We start from the raw sequence: 23,966 nt of genomic DNA, 5'->3' as shown, positions 1-23,966 counted from the left end.
GAATTGCTTTACACTGCACATGCAAATACATGTATGACTTTGTACAATGCAGTAATCAGAGGAAACAGGACATTGTAAATCAAGTGACAGGGGTTTTAGGGTGGTAAGCTTACAACTCTCAAGGGCTCTCATGGTACTATATAGCATGGAATTGTTTGACATCATAGAGTGGAACATTCTCACTTTGAAGTTTAAAACACACAAAAAGTGCCCATTGTGAGATAATTTCATAATTATTAATATTTATTTTTGAATAAATATTAAAATATTTATTCAAAATGTCTCGGTTTTGATTGGTATGAATCCTCTGGCTAATAACCAGCCAGCATTGACCAAGTTTGAAGATCTTAAATTGTGATATTGCATTGGTTATCCAATAAAGTGACATCAATAGTGCTGGATTATTATTATCGTAAGCTACCCCAGCTGCTCTGGTACAGCTGGGAGAAAATGGTGGGAAATTTCACAGGTTTTGCAAAGAACTGAAGATAATATGCTCAAAGCCAAGCTACTGCCTAAAAAGAAACAGCAAAAGCGCAACTAGATGGGTGACAAATGCTATACATTAAAATAAACAATAATACGCAATCAACTAAACATCCCTTTACATTTTGATGGAACAGGAAAATGATGGTCAGAAATTGACATTGATTGAGGTAAGCATTTTTTAAAGAAAGTATTTGAATATTTATATAATTCCTTCATCTGTATAATTTTTCAGATAACACTTTTCGTCCAATAGTATTTGATAATAATTTCATAATTAGTGCAATATCACCTGGAGAATCTTGGCACATATAGTTGCACTCCATTGGTTCTTTGCAACTCTAAAAACACAATTTTACCCTCTGATGTCTGAAAAAAAAGTTGGTATAATAATTGATAAATAATATTATTATGACCTGATTTCAATGCCTCATCAAGTTATAAGATTTCAATATTATTCTGACAGGCGGTTGTTACTACAAGCCTCAGTGAGCAGACTGCAACACTATTTGTTCACGACTGATCATGTCAGGTTTAAGTGTGCAATAAAAGTACAGCTGCACATGACCATTTGATCTATTTGATCCACTCACTATGGTTATTTTTGTTCTGCTGGTGGAGATGAGTTGAGAGTCTACTAATTCTGCCTGTATACCAGTACCTACAGCTGTAGGTCTATTACGAAAACCATAACAATTGTTTTATGCATACTATACATTCTGTACACATTTTTAAAACCTCCATTACAGGTAAATCCAGCTTTTCCTAATCTACAGTCAAGGTTGATTTGTTTTTCGTCATTGAGTTTTTTATTGATTTTTGATTACTAAAACAATCCACATTCAAGCTTTCATCAATACTCCTTCAAAATCAACTCCGGGTAGTTTGCTTTATAATCAAGTACTTACAGTCACTGCTAAAGCAGCTGAGTCCGGTTTCCAAGCAACAGTAACATTTCTTCCAACATCTTTAATGGCATCATATGAGCGTCGATAAGCTACTATCAATACTCTTGGCTGGAAATGTGAAAGCAAATAACAGGACATCATGAAAATGAAGAGTACATGCACCATATAAACAACAGATCAGAACTTATTCTACGAAATTGAAGGTTGAATGTATGTTTTGTTTAATTTCATTCTTGGTTTAGATTTAAAAATTATTTTCCTTTGTTTTAAACTCATTATCATACATGTACATTACCATACCCCAAAACAAAGGAAAATAAAATTTCAACCAATGATAAATTGAACTACAACATATACTTAAATCATAGCTTGTTTTGATATTGTTATAGAAGAAAACTGATTTTGGTCACTCTCGGGACTTAAAAGGTTAAGGCAATTTTGAGGAAAAGAAAACTCAACCTTAGACTGTTCAAAAAGCCATGAGATGTTGTGTGTGCCGTCAAATTCAATAGGGACAGTTGGGCAGCCATATGGATTATTTCTGCTTGACTTGTCATGTAACATTGCAACATAAAATAGTTGTTACATTTTAAGTGTTTTTATTTCTTTTCTGGGAAACCATATTTTATGCTTACTTGTTGTTTTGATAACAATTTAACATGTAAACAAGTACAAGTCATCTCACATATTTGGTTTAATATGGGAATTTTCATGCCATATGTTTTTCTTGAAATTGTTCATGCACTTTTAAACTAAACTTTAAGTGATCAAGCTGAAATTGTTGGGCAGTTTCACTGCTTAAGTATCGAGATGACTGGTCTCCTATTTTAAGTCTGGCTGGTGCACAACTAGTGTGATCAATAAAGTCAATAATTGATAGTAATCAATACCGATAACTATTGATTAAATCAATTGATTAAATTAAAAATCAATAAGAACTGGCAAAGAAAAAAGCTGTTGCTAATCGATAATTATCGATATCAATTGATTTTTATCGCAGTTATCATTTTTAATCGCCGCTTAAATTTCAATGTGTTTTAGCAGTTAACATTGACAAAGTTTTTAGTTTCCGGAACATAAAACTGTGCATTATTTATGTGGCTTTGGATGGATAAATTTGTATCGAAATTTATCTTACAAATTACACTCAATATTCTAACGAAAAATTTTCAGCCAATATGGACAAAATAAAAAAGAATTATAAATGAGAGTAAACTTAAAATATACAACTGGTTCAGCTTAGTCAGGAAGCACTGTCACGCAGGGCGCTCATTTTTCATTTTCGCTAAACATTTTGAGTAGAAGCAGGCAACATGGATTAAAATCTTCATCTTCCCTTCCTGATTAAGAATTGTGCTGTTGCCGCACTCCAAATGTTATGATATCTGTTATTAAGCGGGTTTTTTGTCTAGGCCCTCGCTCCTGCAGCATGAAAACGAGGCTGAACTGTAACATTTATATAAACCCAATAAAAAGTGCACAACATGACAGGGAAATAGCTGAATCTTTGCTACTTGACGTTTAGAGCTTGATAGACAGTAGTGTGGGACATAAAATGCATCACATGATCAGTTATGAAGAGTAAGTTGAAACATAACAGACTTTTAAGACTTTAAAAAGTAGAGTGAATGATAGTCTTTATAGGGATCAAGAGAAGCCCAATGTTAATCAGCATTCTTCATTCCAAGCAAAACGCTATTAAAGTAAGGCATTTTCAACTTTTTAATATCAAATTTTAGCTTCACACTCCTGGTACATGTAAGCTTAAGTTTTATTGTCTCGTGTTTGTCAACATAAAGCTATATGCGACAACAAAGCAGATAATTGTCATCAAATTGACTGACGGTTTTTGTCATATTTCAAAGATAAGGTTTGAGAAAATTATAAAACTAAGATTCTGACAAGACAAGACATTTCTGTACGTGCTGACCTGCCCCAGCTGTGTCCAGTTATTATATATATGAGGCAGGTAGTTTGGCTTGGAATTTGTATGTGTATAATAAAGACTAAAGCAAGGATTTAACTAAAAGGAATGTTAAAATGGACGGAGAGCAAAAAATACCACTACAATGTACTTTGATATCACATGAACATAAATGTTAAGCTTCATATTTACCCGGTTATTCCATATGCAGACACTGTGATCAGAAACAACGGCCAATAGCGAACGATCTCTGTTGTATTTTAGCGATTTTAATTCTCCACAGTGGACATCCTTTGAGCTGAAATACTTTGGCCAGCCGATTGGAAAGTACATGTCAACCAATTGTTGCAATTTAATATTTCAGCGGAGATTTCACAGAGAGTACCGCCGATCCGCCATGTTGTTGATGTAGACTCGTTTTCGAATAGCAAAACTGAGTTACTGAACGGGGGTGGGAAGGTGTCTTGTTTCCAAAGCATTAAACAGAAGTGAAGCGCAAATAATCTCCTCAAATCGCTACAGAAATCATCTTTAAAGGAAAATTTCCTTATAGTGGAAAAGTTATAGTCCCAATTCATTAGAAAAAGTTGTCCTTCTTCCAAGAACAAAAACGTACATTGCTGGTCCTCCCTAATGAGTAATTAAAGCTTTACGATTCGAATGGACAGCGGACTATACTCATCGAGGTAAAAATCTTCGCGCTTTCGAAGCGTTTAAATTACATTTCACTCGAACTTTGGTCATTACATGTTTCATTTATCATTTGTTTTCGGAAGGATCAATTATCCAGCGCAAAGAGTCATGTCTTCAGTAGTCAGGCCAATTGTTATCTTTGTTTTGGGTGGACCTGGAGCTGGCAAAGGCACACAATGTGAGAAGATTGTAAAGGTAGCGGTGAAAACACATCCTTTCTAGCTAAAATACAAACAAATATTTAATTTGAAGCTTAACAACTGACCATGCAAACGTGGCAATCGAATTACTTCCTCTCGTCACAGTTTTCAGTCTTTGATAATAATGCGTAGTTTGATTTTGATACTGGCTGTAATATCGTTAAAGCATACCTTTTTGAACAAATAACTTTGTTGCTACTAATTGAAAGTTGTTTATTTCAAACCACTCTGTCACAATATTTTGAATATTTCGCTTAAAAACAGTCCGCACTTTCGAAAAATTTACACTTAGTGGTATCTATAATATTATCCAAGGCTTTATGATGCACTTTTATATGCGCTTCTTATGCCAAAAAGTAGAACTTCTGACTTAATGGGCTGTTTACATCCGTACACACCCCGGTTAAGGACTTAGCTTTTCTTCTTACCCTTGAAGATTAAGTCTAACTAAACAACCAAACTAAACAAGGTTCCACTGTATTAATTTTGTAGTTTTTCATAATACCAGTTTCTTGTCTTATGTATCTGTCTGTATGTACATGTCAGGGCTACTTTGTCATTCTAAATGCAGTAGTTGCAATATTTTATTGTAGGAATTTGGATACATTCATTTATCAGCAGGGGAATTATTAAGAGTGGAAAGAGCTAGTGGCTCAGAAAATGGAGACCTTATTGAAACTTGTATGAAGGAAGGAAAGATTGTTCCTGTAGAAATCACAATAAGCTTGATTGAAAAGGTACAACATTTTGTTTTGAATGTTTGTTTTGGTATTTTGTTTTGTTTTCACTCTGTGTTGTTGTTGTTATTGTTGTATAGTAGTAGTTGCTGTTGTTTTTTCTGCTATGAAAAAGTTGAATTTGAGCGAGTTTCTTCTTTAGAGTATGTCATTGTATGTAAAGTAGGCTTTCTTGCCATGACATGACAAATATTAAGAGCTCTAAGGACAACAGAAGCACATCTAAATATTGACTTCTTGGTGGAAAACTACTGACATAATATTTAAATTTTCATTCTAATTTATAATAACCTACTCTTAACTTTATTATTACCAAAGTAATATTCTTCTCTGTTAAAACGCAGTGTAAAGCCTCTGACAGTAGACATTTTTAATTATAAAATTGTAAGTGGTTTGAACCCAGAACTCATCTTGGTGACTATGTACTTGTACTTCCTGAGTAGAGAGTGATTGACTTTTTAACAACCTCTGCATTAATTTACCATCATCAAAGTTGATGGTAATACTAAACTTGCTATTTTTAAGGTAATCAGGTCTTTGTTATTTTGCTAGGCAATGAACAAAAGTAGCACAAAGAAATTCCTCATAGATGGGTTTCCAAGGAATGAAAATAATCTTCAAGGTTGGCATAAAGTTATGCATGGAAAAGCAGATGTGAAGTGTGTTTTATTTTTTGAGTGCACAGAAGAGGTATGTACTTTGACAGTACAATCAATTTGTATTTTTGTTGAAAATGTAGTTATCTGTTGTTATGTCGTGCAAGTCTGTCATGACTATATCACTCCATATCATCATATATATTATATGTGAACTCTCCCAAATTATCTGTAAGTCTCCTGGATATAGCACCAATCTCCTGGTCTTCTATATGGGTCACCAAATCTCCCGCATAGAATCAAATTTTGAGCTTTTCTGGGCTGTACCCAAATTCGATTATTATTATTATTCATAGTGTGGTTTCGGGGTCATTTTTGCACATATTATTTAGTCACTGACAAATTTACAGTATAAGATTACAATGTATTTCGACATTACAGTCATAAAAGCAAATTTTTATGTAAGACTTCATATGGTGCCTAATAAAGCTACACCCATGCCCAGATTCTCAAGTGCCTTAGAAAAGGAGCAAACACAGGAAGACCTTCAGGATAAAATTGGTCATGTTGTGGAAGAACTAAAAAAGACATAGACTAGAATGCTCTTTTTTTTTTGCACTGAATGGAATCCTTGAGAAATGGGAAATGTGTCCTTGAAAGTCCTTGACTAGTCCTTGAATTGTTTGTTCAAAAAATGGTATGAACCCTGTAATGTCTTAATTCTGCTGTACTGAATGTAATCCATTTCTTTTTCAAAGTGATTAACCATGAAAAACGTAAAGACAGTGTTTGTTATTGTCATCAGGGTGTCTTAATAGTTACCAGAAGTGAAAATGTTTATGTTGAAGGTTAATACATCATTAAACATCTCCCTGAAAACAGGAATGTATTAAGAGAATAATGCTGAGAGGAGAGTCAAGTGGGAGGCCTGATGATAACATTGAGAGTCTTAAAAAGAGGTATGTATCCAACAGAATTTTCAATGCATTCGCTCTTGTTATTCACTTGGTTTTAACGAAGTGTTGCTTGTGAATTGTATTTAATTTTCCTTTTCTTGGTGATTATTGTCAGTCAGAAGGCAATTCGTATTCCTTAGGCAGTGTGCTTTCTTTGGTTCCAAAAATGGCTGGTGTGTCAGGGAACTTCATTTCGGGTTTTGTGTGTTGCTTAGAGGAATGCATTTCATGCTTCTATGGCATGCTTGCAGCTTCCCCTGAGCTGTTGGCATTGTTTGTGCCTTGCTATCTTATTCCTTTGCCTTCATCTTGTCTGATCCAGCGCATGCAGTGCTAAGGAGATCAGAAAGGCTCGATCTGCCAAAACTATTGTCCTACCCCATGATAGTGGGGCAATAAGTGAGGCTGTATGTATTTGTGCGTGTAACCCAAAGTTGCTAATTGCCTGCCACAGGGCTGTGTCCTCATTACTAAGCTGTCTTGTTGTTTGTTGATTTGGACTGCGTGCCTTATTTTATTGCGTGACTTTTCATGGGTATTTAACTTAGCAAGTGGTGACTTAAATGCTGCAATAGGTGCAAAACGATTTGTTTCCACTTCACAGAGGACTTATTCAAGAGTTGTCCTCTCCTTATTGAGTAGAAGTAAAGCTTGATTAAATTACCCAATATTAATTTTAACTGCCCAATCAATATACCCTTGTTTCATAGGTTTCACACATATGAAACACAAACTATGCCAATTATCCAACATTATGAGAAACTAGGACTTGTGAAAAAGATCCAGGCAATTAAATCACCAGAACAGGTAAGGTGTTACACCTGTAGCTTCACAATTATGGTTTGGTGCATTTGAATTTACACTGCAAATAGACCTTTTTACTCATACAGCGGCAATGTTGAGGAGAAATGGATTTAACAAGTATTATGGGATAACCAGGGAGCATAAGCACAATCGGAAATCAGACATAATAACATCAGTATTTATGCGTGCTTTTCTGGCCAATTTTTCTTTAACTTTTCCTAGAAAAAGATTGTAATAAGAAAAAAAGGATTGTTGTGCGGTGTTTGGATGAAATAATAATGATCGCCTTTTTACCGAGAAATATACATTGACGTTCTCTGTTTGCCTGAAAAGCGCACGTAAATACTGAGCGAGTGCCCCTGGGACATCCCATAACACTCCTTAAATCTACTAAATTCAATATGGCGGCCGAATCAGTAAAAAGGTCTATTGTTTCTCTTCAACTTTTTTATGGATTAAGGGGCATGGGAAAAGTTTGCAAGTGATTCGTGAGACTTTGTGAGTCATCTGAAAGGGGTTTAAACTAGACTAAAGACAGTTAACCTTGCTGGTTTCAAATGATCAATGACACTCAGTATCTTCTCGGATAAGGACGATAAACCGTAGGCCCCGTCTCACAAGCCCTTGCACATGTAATGAATCTGTGGGACGTTAAAGAACCCACACACTCTTCGTAAAGAGTAGGGCACGTAGTGCCCGGTGTAGTGGTCTATCTCACTTTCACACTCATGTATGGGGGCATCATCACTCATTCCTTCAGTACTTGTAAACTGCACCTTAAGCAGTCTGGCAAAGTCCCCCAACCAGTGTTGTAAATTATCCCTGAAAAGCCCTGAGGGGAGTGGATAATAAGATATTTACAATTTACAATTTATGTGGCAGTTACCAGTGGTTATATGTAACTGTCACGTCCTACACACAATGTGCCAGACAAGAAACATTTGAAACCGGCAAGGCAGACTATTCTCAATGCGTTCAAAATTGGCCCATGACGTGGGAAATAAGAAATTCCTTTAACCCATTCGCCCCTGGAAATTTTGCCAAAAACGCGTTTTGAAGCTAGTCAAGCGGTTTTCTGGTCACTGTCATGCTGTAAAGAGCTAAACCTTACCATAAAGCCATTGACAGGTCATACACTTCGCGGCCTTCTGATCCAGGTGCAAAATATCAGTGTGGGAAGTTCGGGCATGCGCAGAGCAAAATTTCTCCTCCCCTCTTTTTTTCATTTATTGCCTCCTTTTTTTTTCTTTTACCGGGTATTTAGTTGGCTTCATTTTGGTTAGAAAAGATTTTAGGAAAACTTTTAGGATCTTAGGATTAGATGAGTTATGTGGGTAGTGGAACAAGATTTTCATTGATATTTTCAGGTCAATGTTACATAGTTTTTTGCTTTTTGCTCTGGTACCCTTGACTGAATTGTGCTCATTCTGGTATGGTTTAAAAAGATATCTGTACAAGTTAGCAGACAAAGTTGTCCTTGACCATTAAAACTGATGACATCACAACAAGAGAGAATGAGCTAAGAGAGCGTACCCTGCGCCCCATGATAATTTTTTAAAATCTATTTAAAGTTCACGGGCGTGCTGCGAAGGTTATTTTTGTCTGTTGTTTCCGTGACCCGCCGCCAAACATTTGAAGTTTGACAGCCAGTAATTAACGCCAGGAGCCGATACTAATCGGCTTCTCTTGTTGACACGTTTTTGATCAGCGCGTTCCGCCCATAATTCAGGAATGAATTTCATTTACAGAGGGATTTCAGTACTTGGAGTCAAAATTTCACGTCGAGATTAAAGATTGAGATTTTCTAACGGATGGTAGCCTCATTTAAAATAACGAATATTGAATTCTGACACCCTGTGAAAGCCAAAGGCAAAGGTTATCACACACGAAACACGAAACCTTTAATAAGTGGCAGGTTTCAATTGTTTATGCAAAATGTGCAAGATATATTTTCCCTTTTTTCAGGAATATTTTTCGTTCAGAAACAGTACATTTGCTTTTAAGACTTATTCTTGAGAGTTTCAAACTGCATTACATCTTCTTAACGTCTAGTACTTGCAATGAATATTTCGCTGTGCGAACACAAATCAGGTCAGATGCTTCAAGCTGTTAAACAGTCGCTAACCTGGATGCCAGAGACTTTTGATGCACAGTTTCCGGTTTCGGACAATTCTTTATAGTGAATAGTGTGCCTACATCTGTCTAGCGCCCTTTCAAAATTCAAATGTTTGGCGGCCAAACATTCATGTTTGAACCCACTTTGAACCTATTATCTCGGTACGTGTCCACGGTTGAATCCAAACGACGGTATCACAGCTCGCAGGTGTGCGTGGATGTCGCCAGAAGAGACAGTTTTCGTTTTAATTGTTTATATACTGATGTAGCAAAGACCTCAATTTAAGCAATTTTCGTTGAGTCGGAACCGCTTTCTCCTGCAAACTCCCACAAGCCAGGACCATTTTGCTGCTTCAGCAGCTACTCTGGCCAGATTTTTCCACGTAGAAATCTTTTGACTCATCGACAAAAGTAATACCAAGTTTGCACGTCGTATCGCTTGCTGTGCGTGATCGGCCGTGAAATGAATTACCCGCCAAGTTTAAAATTACATGACGCCACTCTAACCGACCAATAAGGTGGCGTTCTTAAAATAACCGCGCAGTATGACACAGAACCAAGAATAGATTGAAAATAATTTTCATGGGAAGAGGGTCATGTATGGGGGATTCGCTCTCTTAGATCATTCTCTCTTGCATCACAAGCAGTAGAGGGACATGGATCGGCACAGGTGGTTACGGGCAGCTCAGGGACGAATGTGGGTTAAGAGTGATTTTCTGTAAGATTCGAACTTCGGCCTGACACGGTACCTCATCGATTTGGCTGATTTTTGGCATGTAGTCTTAGAATGGTGTCCTAAATACTGAATGCATATTCTAAGGTTCGAATTCTCGTTGGTTTCAAAGATACAGGAATGACAGTTTTGACGAGGCCTCGAGCGGCCGCCATGTTGGTGAACTGACGGAGATATACAGTAATTAATTCTAGCCTTATCATTAAAATAACTTAATCGTGACTCATACAGTTGCAAAGAACTATCCTTCCTCCTTTCATTTACCTACTCTTATCTGAAAGTGGTTAAGCCTGAGTTACGAACGGCTATAACTTCTCACAGCACTTTTTCGCTACTTAAAAGGTACACAAATTTGGTGGAAATTGGAAGGCCAATATCACCCATGCCACATCGATTTAGACTAAGCCATTTTAACTAAACATAGTTTGTTTATAGCTAAGTTAGATTGTTGAATAAAATAGTTGGGCAAATGCAACGGAACAGAAATATGATTGCATGAATGCGCAGTGGTTCAGCCACTTGGCCGCTAAAACTTCAAAACGAAATTCGGTGAATATTTGAAAAGAAAATTCTTTAAAAATTGATCGTGCCTCTTAAACCCTATCTATCGCTTAAAAAAACCCTCCCTTGTAATGTAAACAGATGATCTTTTAATTTTGATCTTGCGAAGAGCTTGAAATATGCGCTAAAATGAAAATTATAAATTTTGTTACACACGGTACTAGCTCAAGTTCGCTCTTCGATTTCCCAGACCAATCGGGAGCCGCTCGTGTACTGCACAGTTACAATTTTCTCTGTAGTATTTCGCTGTATACAGCTACAAATTACATATTTTCTTAGGCAAAGATAACGCAAACGTTGTCAATTTTAATCAAAAGGCTAGAAAAACCAACCGTGCACTGTAGCTTTATGCAAATTGTATGGTATTCGATAATTACACGTGTAAATAGGAACCTACCTTTGCTAATGTACACTGTTTGGCAGATCTTTCCAGCGTAAGATATAAAACTAGTACATGAAATGAAATTAAAGAACTCATCAAGTCAAATTACCTGATCGTACCGTCATTACTGAATAATAAGTCCGCAAAATATGACATGGAATGATCGGTGGGAGACGAAGCTATTTTTAGGAGGACAAGGAACTGCACGCTGGAACGGAACTGAAATGAACAACCTCAATCAAGTTCAGTCTTCTTGACGCTATTAAACGTTTCACCCGAATTTGAACAGGAAGTTGTTTTCTATTTCCTTTCTCATTCTTGCATGTATTCTGCAGTTCGCCCACTATTTTTTCGTAACTTTTAATTTTCTAGCTAACTGGAACTGTTAAGAACTACCAACCCCCCTCCCCCCTCCCCCTCTTTGAGTGAACTTTCATTCGGTCTGATTCACAATAATTTTCCAACGGTGACAAAGTGAAATTTGAAATGACATTTTATTTAGTATTTTTAAAAGCTCCTTCTTTTTTTCCCGATAGCCAGGAATGTTTTGAACGTTAAGGCTCAAGTGGCGGTGTTTTTCACGACTCTGCCTGTAGACTGACCTCACCACCAGTACCACGGACATAAAATCTGATCGGAGAGGGTCATACAGTAACTGATGGGTCTCTGAAAAGCGAAATGCAGTCACTTTGGGCGAGTAGGCTATATAGATGATGAACTCATTGTTTATAACCCCATAACCGTATCCCAAAAGTCGAGCTAGCCCGGGGCGAGCGAGCACAATTTTGGGGCCACTGGCCACGCCCTTATGTTTAGCGGGAAATTGGTTGATTAGTCAAATCTCCTTAACTCCACGACCATGCACCTTTCCAAATATAGCCCTTCTAATCATCATATAGTTAGGGCCTCCCGTAAGCATTTGCAACTATTTTGATTTGTAGAAGACTGTTTAACAGTTTTCATTACCTTAATGTCTTGTAAACAACACGAGGTACATGTTCTGATCTCTCTCCCCCCCCCCCCCCCCACCCTTCCCCCATCCATAACAAAAAATTTTCAGACCAACACTGAATTGCATGAAGGTATGTACAAAAATATGACCATCTCGAGGCAAGGTTCATCACTGTAACTTACCACATAAAAGCCTTTTCGTTGTTTGCCATCGACTGATTCTGTTCTGAATACTAAGGTTCCATAAACAACGCCACGTTTAGAAAGAGCCAGCCCTTTTCAATACAAGAAAACCCAAGTAGCAATTTCACCAACGGACATAAGCCGTAAGAAAAGGACCGCGTCAAATAGTTCATGAAATCACAAACGCCTCATGACACCTTTAATTCACTCTTTCTTCGATAAACTAATTTTTAATTTTTTAAGCATAAATGACATCAGAATGCGCGATTATGAGCATTATAGCTTATGAAAAGAAAATTTAACACCTGATGCACATGAAAGCGTCTAAGAAGGGGACTAGGGGGAATTAGGAACATTGTGCTTACCGCTGGAAAAATATTGGCTAGTTCTTTGAATAGACTCAATTAAAGCCGTTTTTGTTCAGTAAGGAGCTGTTAGATGGGGGAAAGCTACATAAAGTAGATCGCATCAGAATACGGCATAGGACTAGGCTCTAAAAATCGATAAGCTGAATGCAAGACCAATTATTATGTAAAACAGAGAAAAATTCCTTGAGGGAAAAAAATTATGGCTAGGGAAAAGACCCGAAGGTGGAAAGTTAGGATGGTAGCTTCTTTTCAGGTAATCGATCATTTACGGTAACTTCCGCTATCCGACGGGCATATCGGAAAGACTGAATGGATGAGAGTATAACACATTCAAGAAGAAACAAATCTGTGATTTTTCACAACTCAATAAAATAACTAAAATTGTGTACTACTCGGTTATACAACATTTTTGTTTTCAATTTCAGATTTTTACGATGGGGCATTAGCCTCCGTACTCACTAGACACTACTGTACAATCATCGTGTTAAAATCAGTGAAATACTCCAAAACAATTTGGATTCCTACCCTTATACCTTTATTGAAAATTAAAGTTGGGAAGTTTGTTGTTTTCCAAAAGTAGTTTGAACAGCCGAACGACATTTTTTTACACGGAGTGGGGAAGGCAAAGCTTCACTTATCTCTTCTAAGGTAGAAAGTGTCAGCAAAACGTGAGAGTCGTCCTTGAGGGTGAAGTGTCTAACCTAATTTTCTCACCGATTGCAAGTGCCATTTCATCCACGCATAACCTCACCTAGTTAACAGAATTAGCAAATGTAGTGGGGAAACGTTGCGAGAGAACTGAGTAAGATGTTAGGGTAAGTTTTGGAAATTTTCCGCACACCTGGAAAGTCCTGGCTACGCTCCTGATAGAGACTTTTGCTGGAGAGAAATTGAAACATGTCCGCTAATATAGTGACGACCAGAAAGGACAAGCCATAGGATAGTTCCAGAAAACCACCCATTAAAATAGATCACGAAGTTGTCGCGGCGGAGGATGAACTTGAAGGCATCTGATGAAGTGCAATTTTTCAAGGGAGCCCAGACAAGATTATGTACGATGGGCACAGCTTGTTTGATCTGGAAAATTTAGAGAAGCTCAAGGCAAATCGCTAGACAACACATGCTAGAGCTGAACTAAAAATCTTTTGTGCTTTTGAACTCTGTCCCTAAGGGTAAAGGAGAAAGTTTCCCTTTATCAATGCATTAACCGAGTTGATTATGAATGTCTCCTTATGTTGGACGTCTTACTAACAAGCACATTACCACTACTTGCCCTCAGAGGCGTTTTTCAGTTGACGAGCAGAGAAAATTAGGTTTTGACTGTTTGAAATTCTGGATGCCAGAGTGAAGACGCCTTTTGTATGATGACGTCATCGTCCTACAGTAAAAAGCGTTCGATTTTACCACTGATATTACGTCAATCGGTACACTTATGTTGTCGAATGGTCCGTGAGCATGGTAAATGATTTTACCTTAAACTGCAGACACATCTTCAATCACTCCTTATTGTTCGCGATATCGGATAAACACTCTGGTCTCTAACTGAATTTTCTTTGCTGTTTACTTTATTTTTAATTAGGACTGTGTCTTGTGTTGTCCATGCATTGTCTAGCGATTTTAAGCTTTTTCAAGGAAACAAAAATCTGGAATTGTCCCTAGGGTGAGGCATTTGCGCACAGTTATAAAGCCCTTCGGTGGGGTGACTGTGGTTTTTGTTGTCCCGGGCTCATCCCTCATTCTTCTTAACCCCTTCCAAACCAATTTTTCTGTTTATCAAGAATCTCCTCAAAACGGGCTTCGTGATTGAGACAAAATACCTGAAAATTGTACACGGAACCGTTGTTAACGGTGTACAAGGTAGAATGAGTCTATTCATTACTTTGCCAACGCCCAATTTTTAAAACCGGAAGTAATGATGTTTATTTCAAGGGTTCATGTCTCATGAGTTTTGAGTGAATCTTCAAACGCTGTAAATACATGTAGCTGGAACTATCATCGCATCGATCCTCGCTCACTAATAATGATAACTTATATCAACTTCCATTATTTATTGCCTGGCTAAGATTTTCACGGATTCTTCAGTTCAGTTGTTTGAAACCAGGCGGTTTCACGTGAGTTGTAACGCCAGGCAAGGAACGTGACGACCCGCGATATGCGTGGGAAAATATTACTTTTTTTCGATCAAGGTGGAAACTGGCAACTTTGTCGTCGAGTAAGGTAATACATCTCAATTTTCATTACTATGGTTAATTTTAAAAGCTCTGGTTTCGGTAAAGGAACTGGAGGAAAATCAGGAAAATTCCTGTTCGACTGTGATGGTTGAATTTTGTTTACGCGTCATAGCATAAACATAACAAATTTATTTTCCTTTTCCTTATACAATCTGCCTTTTTTTATACTGTTTTTCGCAGCAGAGTTATCGATTATATTACAGAGGCTAATTTTATTACACAGATCACTCAGATTTAATGACAGAAACTCTATTATCGATTGTAATTTTGGCAACACCTGGCGAGTATTCGGTGTACAGATTATTGACAAAGTCGCTAGGACAGTCTTCCATTCATGACTTTTGTTTCTGCTCCGTTAAATTTGCCCAATTTTTTTATTAATGAACTCGATTTAACTACAAACAGTGAGTATTCAGGCAGATTGGCAAGCTTCAATGCGATGTGGCAAAAGAGATATACGCCTTTAAAATTCTGTTAATTTTGCGGGTGTAAAAAATTCAAAAAGTATACCCACCAAAAGTTTAATCGATCGTTGCGAAAACGTTATCAATTTCGAAGTAGTTTCTAAAAATACAATAAAGAGGGATTGTTCTTTCAATCTGTATTGGCAAAGGAAGATTAGCTTTGAAGACAGGGTTGTAGTCGAAGGCTCAAAAGCAGCTTCTATTAACCAATATGGCGCCGGTCCGAGGCACCCAAAAACCGGCCATGTCGATAATTTCCGAAGTAGGAGGAATTAGAACCTAAAGTTACCTATTCCTTATTAAAGACCTCAAATCAAGTCTACATGCCAATTTTTAGCCAATTCGGTGAGATAGTGTGGCAGCGCCTTTTTAATATAGCTCGAATCTTACAGACAACTGCTCTTAAATTCCGTTATGTTGGCATGATACCTTGTGGCCCTTGCTTAGATTTGCTGGGTTTTTGCCCGCCTCTTGGCGATTTCAACAGAGTTCTGTGGAAGTGACTTCAAAGTATCGCCCCTCCCACTTCCGCTGGTGGCAGTTGACGTCGGATACTGTCATTATTCAGCATGCCTATTGTCCTGGCAGTTGTGGTTTCCTCCAATAACTTAGTTCCCTGTGTCAGGACAATGGGTATGCATTGGGTATGCATATTATACTGTCTTCAATCTCATTGAAATCCCTTCCTATCCCTTTTCCCTGTTTAAGGCAGAGAGGTCCAAAACCATACCCTGTACAGCGGTACATCCCAGTATGCCATAATAATAGAAGTGAGTACCCCCAATACCCTACCCTCCCCTGGAGTTTCTATGTCATTTTTTTCATAAGGGAAGCTTCACCTTGGAATCTCCAGTGAAACCAAGAGTTTAACAGTGTACCACCTTTTGTCATTATTGACCACTACAGAAAATACCATAACATGCCATAATGCTCTTTGTTTGTCACTCCAAAATTTTGCATGAGCATTGTCTGCAGTTTCTCTTGGGAGTTAAAATGGCTTCAAGAGAAACTGTACACAATGCTTATGCAAAATTTTGGGGTGACAAACAAAGAGCATTATGGTATGTTATGGCATTTTCTGTAGTGGTCAATTACTGGCAAACTACTCATCTTCTGGTTCTGTTTATTTTATCAGGTATTTGAAGAAGTTCAAAATGCCCTCACAAGCCTCGGTGATTGAAAAAGCTGTCCCATTAGCTCATGTCACAATTTACAATGTACTTTTTCACTTTTTAGAAATTTTTTTGAAATTTTATCTTCATAATTATTTAGCAATATACATGCACCGGGCTGCAACAGATCATGCTTGTCAAAGCTTCTCAAGGTTAGAGAAACAGTTTGTTTCCTACGGAGATGTTATTTAGGGTGTCAGCCAATGTTATTTCCGGGTAGAGCAATTGTAACGAGCAAAGGTCGTGGCAGCTTCATAGGAGAGTTGCTATTTTATTCCTTTTGGGGATTTGTTTTTCAAACAGGAAAAGTTGAACTTTTTATGAAAAGGGTTGATTTATCGGGTTATTTAAATCACTAGGGAAAGCTGCTTGCAATAATATTCACTAATATTCCAAAGTTGGCCATATTCACCGCTGGTGTTTGCCTGTGGTGTAGGCTCTTTATAGCTCTGCTGTGTACACCAGCGATATAAAGGCGAGATAATCACGTTTACCGCAATTTTGAGATCATGATAAATTGGGTGACAATAGGCGCGAACTTCCTTAAATTAACGTGTGGGCCGGAAGCTCTAAGAACGGCTCACAGGATTGGTTTAGAAAAAAAATAGGTAGCCCTAACCCAAACACAACTAACAATCAACCCTAACTTTGAAACAATAGAGCTTCGGGCCAACAAGAACCTATCAAATTAGAGGTTCTAAAGAGGTTCTGGCCAACAGAAATTAACCCTTCTTTTTCCGCACGGGTTTCCCTGGCCTTCTTGGTCAAAGCATTTCTTTGGACACATTCGCCCTGTCCACGTGACCGGAAACGAATAGCCGTGCATGGTATCTAAGAAACCCATCCCCAATCCAAGTGATAACAATCAAACTGTTTGCTACTTCGTATTGGAAAGAGACTATAAGGATAGGTGGAACATATACTGGAAGAAGCTCAGGACTTAACGATTTAGTGAAAACAGCGTTCTGATTCCGCTTATGACTCAGTCGTTTACGATCTAGTGAAAACTAGATTGTCGAAGTCGCAAGTAGACGCGGAATAACTAAACCAATAGCAAAGCGTGGGAATTTGCATTGTGATTGGTTTATCGTTCCGCTTCTGCTTCTGACCCGGACAATCTGGTTTTCACTAGATCTTAATCACCGCCCGGTTAGCTCAATTAGATAAGTGCTTGTCTACGGTGCAGGAGGTCGCGGGTTCAAACCCCGACCGGATCAACACTCAGGGTCTTATAACTGAGGAGAATGTGCTACCTTTGTTGTGGCATCTAGGGTTCGTACAGAGTCTTGAATTCTTGGAAAAATCTTGAAATTTGCCCAGCAATTTTCCAGACCTGGAAAAAGTCTAGAAAAATGGTAAAATGTCTTGAATTTTTTTTTCAAAGCTATAGTGAGTGCTATATAAGTGGAATATTTTTTCGTTTTGGTAAAATCTTACTCAATCTCGCCTGTACGTCTGCAGCGCATCATGAAAAAAGCTTTATTCCCTGGTCTTTTAAGGTCTCTATTGATTACTTATTTTGTAACCTTGACTCTGGGAAAAGGAAGTAAAGTATTGTTTTGGTAAAAAGTCTGGAAAAAGTCTTGAATATTGGATCCCAAAATCTGTACGAACACTGCACATCTACAAATGGTTAGATTTTCTAGGGGTGCGTTTTTTGGGGAGAATCCAAAAACGGATTTGTGATCTCGTATGGACTCTTCATCAACAAAAAACGGAAGATCCGAAAAAGGATCAGTTACCATGACAACGGCATGTCCTCATGCTCCTGTTGGTGAGAAAAATAAAGGGAAAAAAAAAACAAACTGATCCTTGTGACGAAGACAAGAAGGAAAAGCAACAAGCATAAACTACACATGAATATACGAAATGCATATATTTCGGCTTGAAACACAAACGTTTCTCGCAGAGAAAACACCTTAAGCAAGCGAATATTAACGTTAAAAGCCGGCGTTTCAGTATCATCATGACACCACTTAAGGCAAAATGAATAAGTAATGCGAAGATTTGATTTCTATTGCTATTTTCTATTTACTTATTCATTTTGCCTTGAGAATGGTGTCATGATGATACCGAAACGTCGGCTTTTAACGTTAATATTCGCTTGCTTATGTTTTAAGAAATCGTTATTGATCAAGAAAACACCTTAGGATGGTAAAATTTTAAAAAATTTAAACTGAAGCCGATGAATTTTTTTACTTACTTGGGAAACTTCTTTCCTCTTTTGAAGACTTTTATATCTTCTTAATTGCTGATCCTCCTGTAACAAGAAAAAAAAGTATAGTCAAACTTGTGCTTGTGTGAAGCGTTGCCCGCTTAATACTGGTCTGAGCATTGTACAGTCTTACCAAGCTAAAAGGTTGTTTAAAACTGTGCTGGTTTTTAGTGTCACGCGATTCACAATAGATCAAAATAAAAATCAAAACAGTTCAATAGGTAAAGTACAGAATCTGTTAAATGAAAGGAGGTAAATATGCAAAGACCCTCGTCAGGATTCAGGTCAGAGCAATAGGCTTAAATTTTTATTTAAAATAGGGACTGAATTCCCCTCAAGCCCGGACTATATTAACTTCTCTCATTAAAAAACCTCTTTTTTTCGTTAAGTTGCAAAAAAGCAAGTTGTAAAGTGGATATCTGTTTTACCAGCAAAGCAAGGCTGTATCGTCCCTTATCTTTTTTGTCATGCCAAAAGGTTATTCCAGAACTGGCTCCGAAAAAGAGCAATAGTAAATCTTCTTTCCCCATTGGAGCTGTAAAGAGTCTCATATATAACAGCAATGGGGAAAGCTGCTGATGAGAAATACTCAAAACATTTTTGAGCGATAGTGACCAGAGATCAGGCTCTATTTTCGTTTCGATCTGTAAATAACATTCCGGCGGGCAAGGCGAAACGAAAAGAGAGCCTGATACAAACCTTCCACGAAACGTCTACCGCTCACTTTTTTGATTGATTGACATGTGCCTTTTTTTTTGGGGGGGGGGGGACAAGTCGAGTAGGCACCTTGAACAGGCGAGTTTCGTTTTCCCGCGTGCTCGTTTTTGCGCGAAAGCGAGGCTAAATGCGGGTCACTTCTCACCAAGAAGACAAACAAAGAGACAAAGATGAGAAAACTGCGGCTGAGTTGCAGAAAAAAAAGAAAATTTGAAACGTTGAAAGGTTTTGGAGGTCTCAAAACTTATTTACAGGCTTGGGAAATCATTGTTTCAAACAGCAAAAGGAAAATCAGCTCGTCATCACTAACAAAAACAACGAGCCCAACCAGAAATTGACCAAATAATGCGGGTCAGTGCCGGAGTGAGTTCAATGAAAATGAGAAGATGGTTTCAAACTCCTTAAACAAGGTAATACCCTAAAGCCATTTTAATGTTATTTCAGTGATGGGTAAGACTTCTTTAAGCCATACCTTCCATTGGAATGTACGTACTTGTCGAAAACCTGCAAGTTAAACTGAAACTTTCTTTTTAGTTGACATGTTTTGTAACGGAGTGAATGGAAAATCTTGTGCATTTGAAAACAGACGTTCTACATAAATTCCTTGCACTGCAAGAAGTTATAGGTTTAAAGGAAGATGATTAAAATACTATAAGTTTATTTATACATAAGCTTGCATTTTTATTTTAGCTTACATTATTTATCAGTACGCAGATTTCATTCGACAAGAACTCAAACACAGCATTTTATACAGACGATATACTGGGCAGTTTAAACTCCATTTTACACTAAACACAAGAGCAAAATATAAAACTAAGAAGAAGGATAATTAAAGTGAATAAAATACTGTCATTTTAACAAACTTTGCCCTTTTCAAGCTTAAAAAGTTTACTTCTTCTTTAAGCTTCGTCGCTTTTTTCCTTTCTTCTGTTAAGTACGATCAGCTTTTCCCACAATTTTGTTGTTTGCAACAGATATCCCATTGGCTTACTGGTAAAGTTTAAGCTTTGAAATCTTACTATTTTTGAGATTTCTATCATTTTCCAGCGACTCAGTGGCAAATTATCAATGTTTTTTTTTTTTTTTTTTTTTCAAAGACACCAAAGAAGAGGGTCTGAATGGGGGGGTCCATTTGTCGGTTGTCGGTTAAAATTCAGTTACTTTGTCGGTAGTCGGTTAAAATTTTCGATCTTTGTCGGTAGTCGGTTAAACTTCTTGATTTTTGTCGGTTGTCCGAAAATCTCAGTTAATAAGTAAAAACGCTTGTTAATTATTAATATTTTTATGTATTTCACCAAGTTTCAAGACTTTGATCCCTAGGGAAAGAGTAAAACTTGTAAGAATGCATCATTTGATTGCACTTAAACTTCATTAACTCTTGTTTGTTTATGCAACATGATCGTCAGGAGCCGATCGGCTCCTGTGGTCGTTTATTTCACCATTGTTTGCCAAATGAATATCTTGCGTATTGATAAGATCACCAAACCTTTTACTGTAAATGCGAACTTGTTTTCCCGTTCTATTACACGGCACAGTAAAAAGTAATAAATTAATTAATGGACTCCAGCCTTTTGGATACTTAAATTATCAGCTTAGTGAAAAACTGCAAGGGGTGACGGGCTGCACATCTATACCTTTAATGTTTTGGCTCTAACAAGCATGTCCTTTGCCTTTGCCATAATTTTCCTTCCTCAAAGAAATAACACTTTAACCCTCGGACATACAAGGGGTGGGGGGGGGGGGGGGGGGGTGGATGCCACCCCCGTTTAGGTTTTCTGGGATTTTTCCAAGAGGATAAAACATCAGCACCTGACGTTTTCAGTAGATGTTCGTTTATTCCTCGCACGCATTTTGAGAAAAGTTCAGTGATGATCAGTTTCTGTGGTTACGAGGTATGACGTAATAAGTAGCAGGTTGTCAAGCCATTTTGAGTGAAAATATATGTTTTTTTCAACTTTTTTCAACAATAAAAGAAAAATCTTGTAGCTAAAATCATGCAAAGTGCTTATTTATGTGTTATTATTCATGTCAAGCAATTACCATTTCTCTTTGTTTTAACCTGATTTCTAATTCTTTGTAATATCCAAGATGGCGGCAAAGATGGCGACCATTGCTGGTGACGTAACAGGCCTCCAACAGTGCCACCATCCATAAAATATACCTCATCTTGTTAAGAAGATCAAAGGCTTTTCAGTGAAGGCAAAATCGCTCGAAAAACTGCAACATATCAAAAACTCTGGGGAGGGGTTCCATCTACCATCCTGTTGTACCATGGTGGGGGGGTATGATTTACGTGTACGTCTGAAGGGTTAAGTTGGCAAGGTAGTGGTTGGTTTTGTATGAGATTACACTTTTACATTAACGTTTCTTTTATAATAGACACTAAGGGCTTGTATTGTGTCACGAAAGGCAATATTTCTTTTTCTTCCTTATTGTTTTGTTTAAGGAGCGCTGCTTTTCTCCTGTCAGTTTTATGTCTATCAGCAATTTTTATTTCAAAATTGTGTGGCCAGCCTCTGTCCATCAACCGCTTATTGAAATCTGAAATACTTCCTCAGAGGAGTTTGTTCGTAGGATACTCAAGGCTTCTTGTTGGTCAAATCCATTTTAAACATTCGGTGGGTGGTAAGAGGTGAAAATGTATATACTGGAAGGTTTCCGTTTAAATTCGTCTTTACGTCAATGATAGCTTTTTCTCATTTCGTTGAATGTTGTGCCATGGTATACAACGAGGTCTAAAAAGATTGTCTCAGAGTTAGATATTTCGGGCGTAAATTTCATAGCCAGTAGAGCAGTAGGGTGAAGTAAGTTTACTTGTTCCGTGAATTTGAAGAAATCTACCATGTCTGGTTTACCTATGTCCCATAGGGAAAAACTATCATCTATATAGCATTTTCAAACAGTTGGTTTAAAGACGGTTTTACTTAAACTTTGTGTTTCAATATATGCGGCCATGAAAATGTTAGAAAGGAAACTGCTGTATGTGCTCATCGCGGTACTGTGGTTTCTTACTGATAGTGCTTTCAATTAAACTGGAAAGAATTTTCTTTTAGGATTAATCTAAGCATTTCTCGGACCGAAACAAGAAATGTTCAGTTTTTTTCACCTTTGTGTTTTCAATAAAATATATAAAGTCGGTAGCATCTTCAAGGACTGTGGCTTCTGATTATGATATTGGTTGTAGTAATGTAGCCGTATCAACAAAAGAAGAAATTCTTTCTGTTAGACCATCTGATGAGTCATAAATTTAAAGAGGTTACTTCCTAACGGCTAGAAAAAAATGTAAAATGCTCTTTTTTTCTGAAACAAATATTGATAATGTCAGCCCATGTCGGTAGTCGGTTAATATTTTTCCTGTCGGTAGTCGGTAATTTTTTACTCGTTTTGTCGGTAGTCAGTAATATTTTTCGCCCTTTGTCGCTAGTCGGTTAACCCCATTCACACCCTCAAAGAAGTTTACCCGCATTAGCCTCGCAATCGCGCTCGTCCCAGGGCCGTCGGGGAATACGAAACTTCCCATTATTATTATTATTATTATTATTATTTGCATTCAACTAGTTGTGTTTTTTATGCACAAATAACTTCAGAAACATCCCGGTCCACGCGTACTTGCCTTTGTGCGAGCTGCCTTTTCTTTGCGGTTGTTTTGGCCCCACGGCAAAGAAGCCATCTCTGAAGCTGTTTCACGGTCCATTCTTCTGTTTTTTCTCGAGTTAAAATTGCCCTAGGCACATCTTCAGTTCTTTCTTCAGCTTCACTAGTCAAGTGCATTTAATATTTAGTCCCGTAAGTACACTATTTGGAATTTACTATAAAAAATCGTCTAAGAAAATACATTTTTTAAAATAAATCAAGGTAAATATTAAATATTGGGTAAACGAAACGACAATACTAAAACTGCATGTCCAAGTGACCAATAAACAAAATTTAAAATAATATTACAAACACACTTTGTAGTTCTGGTGTGTTGTTGTTTTATTGCAGGTCTGAAAAGCTCGCTAAATTTAATAAGCGAAATTAACAAGCAGTAAACAGGCAACGAGCGAGGACAACAGTTTTTCTGGTTTGTTTATTTTCTTACAGCGTATCATTTGCGAAGATTTTCGAGTTCTACAGCCACGCAATTCAGCCAGGCAAGGAATAAGGGCTTTAAACTTCCGGTGATTCCAACAGCCAATCTGATCCTGTGACATTGTTCTAACAGCCAATCAGTGTTGCGGTCAAATCTGGCCGCAGCAAGCCCAAGCGTGACAGACTTTGCATCAGGCCCAATTTTAGCACGACCACGTAAGAGAGAATGTATGAGAACTACTAAAATTGGGCCTGATCTCAGGTTCAGTAGCGCGATATTAGTTACCTGTATTCCTGTGTACTTGAAATCGGTATCTACTGTAAAGTTATCAAAACCAGCAAATCTATCGGAATCACTCAATTAGCTTCTGAATCGGCCTGTTTGGTCAGGTGCGATTTCAGAGTTGAAAGAAAGGCAGTTCACTTCATTGCTACAGGCAAATTAAAGCCACAAGCAGTGTCTGTGCCACAGCTTTTTCTTTTTATGTCCTAGACGTAT

At 37.6% G+C, this 23,966-nt stretch overlaps 2 protein-coding genes across 4 annotated transcripts in view; one reads left to right on the top strand and one right to left on the bottom strand.

Annotated features, from left to right (window-relative positions):
- LOC140921251 (guanine nucleotide exchange factor subunit RIC1-like) overlaps positions 1-3,759 on the bottom strand; it is a 57,280-nt gene extending 53,521 nt beyond the window's left edge. For 2 of the 3 annotated variants that reach the window (XM_073371235.1, XM_073371234.1), the window contains exons 1-3: positions 3,511-3,759; positions 1,395-1,502; positions 779-855 (exon numbers count right to left, since the gene is read on the bottom strand). In XM_073371235.1, coding sequence (XP_073227336.1) covers positions 779-855; positions 1,395-1,502; positions 3,511-3,651 — 326 coding nt within the window. In that variant the 5' untranslated portion in view covers positions 3,652-3,759. The remainder of the gene's footprint in view (positions 1-778; positions 856-1,394; positions 1,503-3,510) is intronic. The other variant, XM_073371233.1, reaches the window with a different exon arrangement.
- Positions 3,760-4,011: 252 nt separating this feature from the next.
- LOC140954090 (UMP-CMP kinase-like) lies at positions 4,012-17,952 on the top strand. The gene is made up of 6 exons (XM_073403492.1): positions 4,012-4,206; positions 4,805-4,948; positions 5,501-5,638; positions 6,427-6,503; positions 7,211-7,307; positions 16,428-17,952. The coding sequence occupies exons 1-6, from the start codon at positions 4,066-4,068 to the stop codon at positions 16,470-16,472; spliced, it is 642 nt and encodes a 213-aa protein (XP_073259593.1). The 5' UTR covers positions 4,012-4,065; the 3' UTR covers positions 16,473-17,952.
- Positions 17,953-23,966: the final 6,014 nt, after the last annotated feature.

This window comes from Porites lutea, chromosome 12 (genome assembly GCF_958299795.1).
Source record: "Porites lutea chromosome 12, jaPorLute2.1, whole genome shotgun sequence".
Classification (NCBI taxonomy): Eukaryota; Metazoa; Cnidaria; class Anthozoa; order Scleractinia; family Poritidae; genus Porites; species Porites lutea.
The sequence above is the reverse complement of the archived record's forward strand: the minus strand, read 5'-3'. Positions and strand labels throughout refer to the sequence as shown.

Bases quoted from the DNA above. Each gene is read 5' to 3' on its own strand.
- LOC140954090 (XM_073403492.1), top strand. From the start codon at position 4,066: ATGTTTCATTTATCATTTGTTTTCGGAAGGATCAATTATCCAGCGCAA. The intron at 4,207-4,804 runs GTAGCGGTGAAA...ATTTTATTGTAG, and splicing joins AATGTGAGAAGATTGTAAAG to GAATTTGGATACATTCATTT. The intron at 5,639-6,426 runs GTATGTACTTTG...CCCTGAAAACAG, and splicing joins TTTTTGAGTGCACAGAAGAG to GAATGTATTAAGAGAATAAT.